Source organism: Rhynchophorus ferrugineus, unplaced genomic scaffold, assembly GCF_030347505.1.
Source record: "Rhynchophorus ferrugineus isolate W39M unplaced genomic scaffold, kcgeb_rfMv2 rfM4, whole genome shotgun sequence".
Taxonomy (NCBI): Eukaryota; Metazoa; Arthropoda; class Insecta; order Coleoptera; family Curculionidae; genus Rhynchophorus; species Rhynchophorus ferrugineus.
Window position 1 is genome coordinate 10,767,593 of NW_027472583.1, and position 12,007 is coordinate 10,779,599.

General features: G+C 32.3%; 2 protein-coding genes across 2 annotated transcripts in view; one reads left to right on the forward strand and one right to left on the reverse strand.

The window, feature by feature from the left end:
- LOC143196071 (nephrin) overlaps positions 1-12,007 on the reverse strand; it is a 568,267-nt gene that overhangs the window by 189,969 nt on the left and 366,291 nt on the right. The gene's annotated exons all lie outside the window — the stretch shown is intronic.
- LOC143196073 (uncharacterized) lies at positions 4,743-9,362 on the forward strand. The gene is made up of 3 exons (XM_076403663.1): positions 4,743-4,807; positions 8,334-8,475; positions 8,533-9,362. Exons 1-3 carry the CDS (start codon positions 4,793-4,795, stop codon positions 9,102-9,104), a joined length of 729 nt encoding a protein of 242 aa, XP_076259778.1. The 5' UTR covers positions 4,743-4,792; the 3' UTR covers positions 9,105-9,362.

The following is a 12,007-nucleotide window of genomic DNA, read 5'->3' on the forward strand; positions in this document are numbered from 1 at the left end:
ATGAAATAACACACACACCCATATATACTATTTATATCGTGCATGAGCCGAAAACCCTATTCCACTTCCGGAAATCCAAATTCGATATTCAATCCTCTGGATTCCCTGGCAAATCGTTTGATTCGATCGGTTAGGCCGTCTAAAATACATCTGGGCCGCTATATTCTTTCGTTCTTATGAAGTATTATGTTATCGACATTGGTATCGCTCCAGTCCTAGGGAAATGTCAAATGACATCGGAATGGGAGGAGAGTAAACTTTCTACAGGATGTGACAAAACTGCCATCATCGCTTTCAAAAATAATCCACGGTTTTTAAATATAATTTTTCACAAGTGCGTACCAAATTATTTTATTTAAAGTGCAACTAAAGTATTATAAGGGTCCAAGAAATGAAGACTATACCAGTTAAAAAATGTAAAATTGTCTGATGTCTGGATATCTGCTGTCTGTCTCAGAATCACATATTTTTTTTGTCCTCTATTTAAATATATCGAGTAAGTGTCATTCGTCAGAGCGATAAGAATTACAATCAAATATTACAATCAAATTATAATTGAGCTTAAATCTGCAATAATACATATATGCTTTATAATTTCATGTGGTTTGGTTCCAGTATCTGTAGCCAACTGCGCGTTGTCCAGTAGTTGTTTGTCTTCCACGTTGCTGTAATTTAGTCAGTTCTTTTATGGTTTTATGGTGATATCCAGGATAGCTTCGTAGATCTATTTATTTCCGTGGTCAAAGTGTAATTCTTCATTGGTTACGTAACGACAATCATTGTTAATTAATCGAATGATTTTGTTTAGTCACATTTGGAGTAACCCCATATATACTCTTTATAAGCTGAAATTATTTACTGATAAATCAATTTTTTTGATTTTAAGCTAAATTGGAGGTATCTTGTGACGCATTTTGTTCTGCTGGAAAAATAGAATATTCTCAAGTAATATAACTATAATCTAACATTTTAGCACAAAGAAAAATATATTTGAATATATTTTGAGCTATTAAGCTGTATTTAAAGGCATTTTCGGATTTTATTGACTGCCAAATTGTATTTTATTTTAATTCTAGGCAAGTTTAATGATTCTTGACGACAAATGCTCCAAGCTTCATTTCTCTTTATATTATCTTTTGAATAAAAAGGACTTTGAATAATTGAGGATAATTCCGCGGCAGCAATTTGCTCATATTGTTGCTCATTGATCAGTTCCAACTGCTCATAACCAAATGCCTGTGAACTATTCAGAAATATTGTAGAGCCTTTTCAACATCTGCTGTCATTACACTTGAACATGAAGTGGTAATATTGTCCTAATGAAAACTAAAAATCTCATATAGTTATAAGCATTTTAACATGTTTCAATTGTAATTTGCCAGATCATTTTTATATCGTAAGTGTAAGGAAGATAAGTCTTTAAGTTCCAATTTATTCTTTCGGTTTATTCAGTTCGGGATGCAGGAAAGGGTTTATTGAAATATCCCTCTCAGCCACCCCCAAGAACCTGAGGGTGGAGGTTTCGCAATAAAACACAATGCATCCAGAGCGAACAACAAGTTTTACCCAGTCAAGTGAAACAAGATATACCCAAAAGATTTAACCAGTACAGGGAGGTGGAAGACAAAAATTAAGATTTACACAGTCAAGAGAGTTACAATCAACCGTTAAGAGTAGGAAGGAAAGAACCAAGAGTAGTCAAGTCAGAGGGTTAAGATCATTACAGTAGAATTTTTATATGTCGTGTAGCAATTTCCTCATCTTGTTGAATGTTTGAGAGACATCACTTAGATAATCTTCTTACGTTGTCTGACGAATTATTTGAACTTTATGAGTTATTTCAATCTCATAAAAATGTTACACCTGAAAAATTCTTTAGTTATTTGATAGAAATCAGTAAACCTTATATTTTGATCGTTGAAATTAAGCTTCGTCTGAAAGAAACAGCGGGTGACCGTAAAACAAATTAAGTCCATCAAAAATAAAAGGACCACTATTAAACCATCGGTTTTCCCCTCTCTCCCATTCGGCAAATAGTTGGAGGAAATATGTTTTTATTTGTCAAACACCGGGCACGTCAAATCGTCTCTTATTTTCTTTTTTCCAGCTGCACGTTTGCCTGGGGGGTTTGTTTACCTTTTGGGATTTGCACAAGAAAAAAAATCGACCTGTAAATAATACACATGATCCAAGTAAATGGATTTGTCGGTGGCAAACGGCAAGTTTTCCATTATGTTTTTGCTGTCCTTTCGTGGAAAATGTAATTGATTTTGAGAATAAAGATATTGAGTATAATTGTTATAATATACACTTACCAATTAGTTATAATTGATTTTTGTGTTCTATATTTTGATACAATATATTCCTTTAATTTTTTTAGAATAACCCTTTTAAATTATATCTTGGAGGATATAAGTGGAGTCTCGTATTAACCAATTAGGGTATATATAAACTGGACCTACCGCTTAACGTGGGCTCCGAACGATGGTCCTCGCTTTTAAGCCTACCGGTTGGCGAGTGACGAACTTAAATATATTCGGTTTTATTCAGCCTGGATACTGAGTGACTAGGATCATTTTTGTTATCGGATTTTGTACTCTTCCCTTTTGAACAATAAAAATTTTCAATAATCGCATAATATCACATAATCGAATAATAGTAGGAGGGCCATCCTGTAGTCTTGACCACTGGACATCTAAGCAGAATTTTTGAATTTGCAATGAAATCAATCCTTTAAGAGTTAGTCAAATATAAACTTCATTCCCAGAAAATGCGTGATGATGTATGTATATGCCCTTATTTCTTTATCATCTAGGACTGCTCTACAACTCTATCCGTAGTTTAAGCTGACATTAATTAGTTATACATTCTCAAAATGTATATGTGCTCAAATGTATGTGTCCTGTATCAAAAAAAAACAGTGCTGGACTCTACGCTCTTATTAAGGGGTATTCTAGTCTAGAAATTTCAAAAAAACATCGTTTTTATTAATATTAGTAGAGCTTAACCCTTTGAGAAGATGATCTTAGATGATTTTCCAATACTTGAATTATTTTCGGAGATATATTGCTTTACTCACTTGGCATCCGACTAGAATTTGTTGCGAATCTTCTGAATGCATTTTTCTATAGTATAAAGTAAAATCATAAAAATATTATTTAAAAAATCAAAAGAAATGGTAAAAAATTATGTGGTTTCTTCGAACATCCGTAGATTTTCGAAAATAAATTGTTTTTACTTTGTACCATATGAATAGTCTTTAATGAGTTTTTCTTGATTTCAACTTACCACGAAGGTACCACTTCATCAGCCTGTAAATTTTCAATTTTGAATATATTTTTTTTAATTTATTTAAATGTATTCTAGGTATTAGCAAATTTATAGTAAAAAAATTAATGGTAAGAATGTGGTTTGTTCCTTCATTGAACTTTTTTGAAAATTTACAAGTGTAATGATATTTGGTTCTCTTGGTAAAATACGAAAACCCATTATACTTGCGAAATTTATGCTGTTAAAACGCTTATGCTTATATAAAATACTTATGCATGTGCAGTGCTGCACTAATATTGAAAATTTAAATATATGAATTAACGCTCAAAAAAAGTGGATGATGGAAAATAATGTATTTGGAAGGACTGTCTACGATTTTGGTATTGTGAAATAATTGTAAAGAAATATTTTATATACTTAACATGTTTTAAAAATTTAAAGGTGTTTTTTTTTGTTATTTTTGTAGATGTTGTTCTAACGCTGCGTACAGAGTGGGCCAACGAAAGACAACGAATGGTTTGTTGGGATATTTTTAGTTCTGTTTGGACGGCTTGACGAAGGCCAACGAAGGTTTGTTTGGATTCGCTTGCAATCCGTAGAGTAACATCAAAAGTGTGGAATCGACGAATGTAGTGTGGACGCTAGATATATACACTATAATCGCCCCCGCCGTTGAAAAATACAGATTCACGCCCAAAGAATGTTTGCTCCTAACAAAAAATGGAATATGTACGTTTCATCAAAGGCCAGATAATGTTCAGCAATGCCGAATCTCATTTTTTATCCTTCGTAGACTCTGGCTCTACGCAGCATAATAGATATAGATGCAGAGTTCGGACTTGGCTACGTGTGTCAAAAAGGCGGACAAGCAAGACTGTATTACACAACACATATTTACATATCAAATTAATAGAACTCATCTATATAACATATTTACTGAAAAAAGTAACAATAAACGACCAGAGTAATTCTTCTATACGCATAGTTCAGCTATTTGGCAGATACAGTATGTATGTAATGCAACTAAATCATAATATAGAGATATTAGATAAATTCTTAAATATTTTCTCCCAGCCTTTTTGTAATTATAATAATAATGAGTTTTTCAGCTGTTTTCGTACATAAATATAATATACAGAAGTAACGATTTAGTGCCTATAATCATTTTTACCCACTCTCGTATCATACCACCGACTATGCAAATCACCTAACTGCACGACCAGAATAAGAAAAACAGACAATTCCTCATAGAAAAACCCTATCACGTATCTGCGAATAACAGAAGCAAAGAGAAGAAAAAAAAGACACACAAACCAAACAATGGATTTATCTCGAGCAGAGTTCATCCATCAGCGACCAAGCAGATCTCAGTCCGGCGAGCAACGATCTGAAATGCCGAAAAGTAAAAGAAAGCCTTTCACTGCCTCTTAAGTCACGCCTATGCCATGTCGGTTCATATAAGAAGACGCGACGGCACCTTCATCATCATCAGTTGTGGTTTTGGTTTAGATCAAGCAACATAATGAAGCAGTTCACTGTAAGTGTACGATCCTACCGATCATAAAATTATGGTTTTGGCCCTTTTTTTCTCTCTCGCTGTCGATTATCTCGGGCAATCAAGCGTGCCGTGAAAGGAACTCGGAAACTGCCGGTTGTTTGGTGATGTTCTTTTTTTTCTGTCTTGTTTCAAAATGGATAAGTTCAGCTTTTTATACCGTTCTACTTTCTAGAATTAACTAACATAATATTTTATATTTCAATTTGGGGAACGAATATTTATATTTTCTCTTTTATTTGTAATGATATGTTCATATATGTTTTCTACAGGAATTTTAATAAATTAATTTTTACTCATTAAAATGCATATACTAATTTTCCAATTACATTTTCTGTTTTTATTTGATTAAAACGCAATAGCTGTATCAAAAGAGATCTAATAAAAGATACATAAGGGATGAATAATAGAGGTTGTTATTTAAAAATTAAAGTTTTACTATGAAATCCGTTGAGTATTTGTGAAAATTTCGTTTCATGCTTGGGGTTAGAGAAATTAATAAAATTCGATTTCTGATAAATCATTTTTATATTTATTAATTGGATAAAACTTTAGAAATAAAAGAACGTTTAATTATTGCAGAGGTCTAATAATAATCGAGTATATATGCTTATTTTTAACAATTTTTGGGCAGCAAACATTTTTGTATTCATTAAAATCATAAATAAATAATTGTACTATATATTCTTGCATATATTTTCTAGTAAAAATTTATTTCAATTAGATTTTTTTTATGATAAATAATAAAAATATAATGATTTTAAAATAAATTTTATATCAAATATATAAGACCAATAGAGTATTTTTAGAAGATCTAATTTTATTTTTAGATATAGAAACTTTAATAACCATTCAATATCATGTATACTTATTTAGATTTATTATTCAGATACAACTTTAAATTTAAAAAACAATAAATATTAAATGGAAACTGATCTTATTAGCTTATTTATATCTGCCCATGTGTGAAGATAATAAATTACAATTCACTTATTTTTCATGTATTGTTAATTTATTGGGGTAAAAATAATAATATCAAACATGTGAATTAAGTGAATAATATTTCATACATTTTCTGTTAAAGTGGAACTACGGCAAAAATTTTAACTATTAGATATTTATTGTAAATTGTCTTAAAATATATTACGAAATACAGGTATTTTTCATTTTTGTATAACAAATATATACCAAGTCGTAATATAACATATTTCCATTTAATGACATCCAATCAACAAATAAATCTGTTTTCAAAGAAGTAAACTTTATATAATTGTTTGTTCAGATAAATATCACATTAAACGAGGCACATGGAGGAAAGTATAACCAATTAAAGAAAGTTTCTTTCCGCCCCTGTATCAACAAACTGAAAAATATTAACGAACTCCGACAAGAGCAACCTGAAAAACTTTTCATATTCTAAAAAGTATTTTTCGATTTTGATATTTTCTCCCCTATCGCATTTATTTTCTTTGAAAGGTTTCAATCTCTTCGGAGACTCGGTATCGAATCTTAGTTTTTCTCTTTTGCCTACTCGCAGTCTTACACGACTTTTACATCAGTTTTTGGCCAGAAAAGGGTTACGTTCGTCGTTTCTTTTATTGAACTGTATTGTGGCGAATAATATATAGCGTTTATATGGAAATGTACCTTTTTATTTTCCAAGTCAGTGGAACTTGTTGTGGAAAGTTCTATTCATATTAATAAAAGGAAATATTGAGGAAAAAAATTTGGTAGAAATGTTGGCTGAATTTTTGGAATATACTTAATGGAATTTATATAGTTTTTATAATATACGGAAAATAAGTGAATTATTTCTTCTCGTATGGGTTTTTAAACCACACTGTTTACACTTGATTGGTTTTTCAGTTATGTGAAAGCTTGCCAGCAAAATGTAGATTTACAATAACCTTGTTCACTTTCTCTTGTATTACACATTTTAAAACAAAACATATTAAATTTTTGTATAACATAAAAAATATTACCCGGAAACTTTAGATATGTAAAATTATCGATATTTATTATATATTATTCAGTGGAGTGAGAAAATAATCATTAAACGTTCTAACAATCATGTAATGAAATTTATGCTCAACATATTGCTATATGAAAACTACTTTTACGTGATCATTTCACTTTTACTCTTTCGCGGTAATTGCTACTTCTGGCCAAACAACGGAAGCCGGATGGTATTTCCCTTTCTATAACAGTCGTTCGTTTTTTATGGCAAGATACAGATAGATGTGAAATAAAATATGTGAAAGTTGCTTTTGTTATCGCTTAATTTTTTTCTGCTTTTTTAATTATTGATGTATTCATTGTGTCGAGTTGTATTAGATTTTTCGATTTCTAATTTCTTTAATACCTACAATTATGAGTAGTTTAAAAAGTAGGCCTTAAAAAATATAAATGAGTGGTCAAATGTTATTGAACCTAGCGCCTCGAGATAGAATTTTTTAAGTGGACCGGTCTCCCTAGTTTTTATTTTATTTTTTGACATTTTATCGTTGATATTTTGTATAGTTTTATCCTTTCCTATTCTTATTATCAACCATTTTTATTCTCTGTTGATTTTTATTATTTCCTGTTGCTTTTGTTGGTTACAATGGTCCTTTTTACGGTAATGTCAGTTTTTCTTTGACAATATAATGATTTGTTGATTTTTAATTTTGTAATCTACATCCATGAGTATTCAACTTTATCTTATTGCTATTAACTTATACATCTTTGATAGATGTATCATCACTGTTGGCTTCATAACAAAATCTGGAAGTGATTTATCTTTTTTGATAATTCCTTAATTATTAATAATATATTTGCTAATATTGTTACTTCTCTCTATTTTAGCAATACAATATTTAGTTGATATTCAACAACTGCATTCATGTGGTTATATTTACTTATTTCCTTTATTTGTGTTTTCCCCCATTGATCAAAATATTTTATTAATCCTCCTAGCACTTGTTTATACATAAAATTTCTTTAAATATTCCTTCCAAATTATTTTAAATTCATATTGTATAGTCGTCAATTATTTTGACTTTTTTACTTTTAGTGCCCTTTCATGTTTCATGTTTTACTTTATTGAAGAATTTTAGTTTGTTGGGTTTCTCTTTCTATATTTTATAGTATACTATAGTTCTTGTATTAATCTCATACTCATCTTCGTCTCACTAATTATTGTCCAGTTAATTTCAACTATTCCATTTTCTCTTAATATTATTTTTTAATTTCTCATTAGACCAGCGTTTCTTATTATACCCTAAGGCTCATTACCTTCCGTGCAGTTCTAGTTATATCTTCTTTTCGATCCTTTCGTATTTTTTTAAATTCCAGCAAAGTTCTAAATCATAAATAATTCCCTTAACATATATCGGTCTAGTAATTTTTATAATAATTATTCTGTTAAATAGTGTTTTATCAATGTTAGCACCATTTTCTCCAACAGTCACTTATTGAATAGAGTTTCAGGTTTACTTGATTATATATTAATATATTTTTATAATTTCAGTGTTCAGTCGTCTTCGTAGTCCTAGCTTTAGGATATGCCCATGGAGGAATCCTTGAAGATCAAGGAGGCAACGACTTATCTGGACAAGCCGGTCTCGGTGATGGTGGCCTCGAAGGGGCTGGAGATTATCAAGGAGGTGGAGGTAACTTAATGTCCTAAAACCCCAAGGGGAATTCCTTTACAGTGTGATATGTTACAGGTTATGAAGCTGCTGCTTATGGCGGCGGCTATGGCGGTGGCTACGGCGGTGGCTATGAATCCGCTGGATACGGTGGTGGTTACGAATCAGCCGGAGATTCCGGAGCTAGTGCTGGTGGTTGGACCCCATTAGGTATCAATGGTCAAGATGGCGGCACTGAAGGTTTCGACCACCAACCCGAAGTTCACGTGGAACACCAACACATTCCAACCAACAAAATTGTCAAGGAAGAAACCTACCCGGTTCCTGTTGTGAAGAAGATCGGCGTACCAGTACCACATCCAGTCGGTGTCCCCACTCCACAAGCCATCAAGGTCGGAGTACCCCAGCCCTACGGAGTTCAAATTCCTGTTCCCCAACCAATTGCCGTACCCATCTACAAACTGGTACCCCAAGAAATCGAAAAGAAGGTTCCCATTACCGTCGAGAAACTGATCCCAATTTATGTACCCAAACCAGTCAAAATCGAGGTTGAAAGACACCACGTCGAATACGTCAAGAAACCATACCCAGTTCATGTACCAGTCTACAAGCATGTGTACCAAGGAGGACACGGAGGTGGACACCACTAAGCTGAACCATCATCGGACTGACTTCGTTTCAAACACCTAACTGCAGCAGAAATGTGCTTTGTTATCCTCATGTGTCATGTGTGAATTCATTCATCAGTCATTTTCATTTTCATAAATTCATCCATTTTTTTGATGTCATTGAATGACTATAAGTATGATGTATCGTCTTGCGTCTAAGACACTAGTTGTAAATATGTTGTTATTAGTTGTTTAAGACTTTTTTATTGTTGTTTTTTTCTAATAAAACATTTTGAAATATTTAAATGTTTTACTTAGCCATCTGTGTGCGAGTTAATGTTGAGCACTTCGAAATTTGCCGTTAACTTTTTTAAGTCGTTTGTTGCTTCTACGTGACTAAAATAATGTTCAATATCAGGATGGATGGATGATGAAATCAGGTCTCATATCACTACATAGTATAAAACAAAGTCTCCTTTTCTGTCCCTATATCCCTATGTGCGCTTAAATCTTTAAAACTACGCAACGGATTTTGATGCGGTTTTTTTCAATAGATAGAGTGATTCAAGAGGAAGGTTTATATGTATAATACATGCATAATATACTAAGGCAACATTGCTAATTTTAGAGGTTTCTAACGTGATGTCGTAAATTAACCTATTTTTTTAGGCTTATTTAGCAATTAGCAAAAACGCTGCCTAACCCTACGAGTTAGATCAAATTAATGTACTACAGTATTGTACACCATAAAAAGGTCTACAAAAAAGTCCGCGATGGTATATGTTTATCTTTTAGGGATAACCCACATTAACCATTTTTATTGTTTACATTTTACGTGAGAAAATGGCTTATTTACGAAGCTATTTTAAGCAATACGGCATTAATCCTTATCGAATTAAGTACCTTAAATACAGTGTGCAATTAATATAGATCAATATGGTTCCTTACAGCATGTAAATTAAACAAATATTTTCGGAGATATTACAAATTTAAAATTTGCGTTTAAAAATGTTTAATGTAATAAAAATTGTATGAATTTAGATATTCCAAAGATAGCAGGAAATCTTCATAGTAAGTATAGGGGAAGAGAAATTGTTTTACTCCAAATTTAATGCGTGCAGGCCAAGGGCAGTAATGAATGAACCAAAAATACTGGATCGATTTTAATCATGTTTTCATTGAGTGACATAGGCATATATATTTTATGCCCGTGCAAAGTCGGAGCGGGCCGCTATGTTTTTATATACAACGTTCATATTTTTTCTGTAGTGTATTTAATTTTTTATCAGCATTGCACCCGTGCGAAGCCGGGGCGGGTCGCTAGTATCTAATAAAACTTATTCATTGATGTCATGCTATGGGCAACAGTATATTTTGAAAGGCAACAGTCCATAGGAAATATTAAAGACCCAGTTATACGAGTTTTCAGAAGGTTACTTTGGCTTTATTTTGTATACTTACTTTCGAAAAGTCAAAAATGCACCGTAAGCTCATCCAAAGTGGGATGATATTTATGATGATGACTGCTCAAGGGGAGAGTACTGATTCCTAACCCAATCTCTGAGAAACGCCCTTGCTATAAGCATCGAATAAGATACCAATCTTACAGATGTCAGACTGTGAGTCCCTAATGTTACATAGTCAGAAGGGTAGTCAATTTGTTTCGGGAAAAAAATTCTTAAACATATTAAAGTATACAGGCATATTGCTCTGGAATTATTTGCACAAAATAGTTTCAAAACCATTTAGATGCCTGGATGTAAAGGATTCTAGATATTTAGGTTCCACATGAGTTAATAGTGAAACTTTTATGGACTTAGTATTCATTCAGGAGTTGCTGCTATAAAATATTGCTTTTCTATAGTTTTAGTTGATTGTAGTAGATATTTCTTCAGTTTTATTTGGCATAATGGCACCTGTGTTGTTATATACTTATTGCACGTATACATTAATTCTTCATCAACAGCAATTTTGGCCGAAATATCATCCTAAATGACGAAATTAATTATTTCTGAATATAGAATGACGCCAACTTATACTAGGGAAGTTAGTTAAACAACAAGAAGTTAAACAAGTGGAAGTAAATCTAAAGAAGTTACACTTTGATGAAGATTTTGGATAATTATTCGAAAATTCTACAATAGTAGAGCGTAAGCTTCAATAGCGAAACTCTGAAAATTACAATAACCGAGTTTTTTTAGCCCAAACTGAACTATTAGTTCGTAGAAGGCATGTGGTTTAGTATGCTATATTGAACACTCTGTATAAACAATTTGAGGACAGTGTTATCCCTCTTTGGCTTTTCATAAACATTACTCGTTCAAATATCGTTTCGTTACTATCTCATAGCGCTTATTCTTACTGAAAATCAGTTTAAAGTGTTAGTTATGTGGAAAGACTCCATTCTCATGCCGATAATGAAGTATAATCTATATTGAAGTTAGTATCTTATAACATCAAAAAATAACACAGACTCATTTAATAAAAATTTGTGTTAATAAAAAGGTATTATTACACCAGAGACTAATATAGGGCTGATCGATCCAGGTATATAGGTGTAGCAATGTCGGTCAGAATGTCGACGCGATTGTTTATCGGAAAACTCACTACTATTTTTGTGGAAGGAATTCGCATGGAAACAGAAAGCACTAGTTGAATAAAGACTTGTTTATTTCATGTGTTAAATACTACATGTATTGGACAGGAGGATGCACAGGATATCTAACCTAATAGGTAAAGGAAGTACGGTAGCGCTATGGAAGTATAGAAAAAAGAGAAAAAAAAACAGTTTCTTCTTATTCCAAGGTGACCAGCTAGAACCAAATGGTCTATTGCTGATGTCGCTGCGGGTTCGGGATAGCGAAGTGTTTTGCGAGCGACAGAGACCATGGGTAGAAAAGAGACGTTGTCGTGGTGAACTTTTATAGCCGCGAACCGCATGGTAC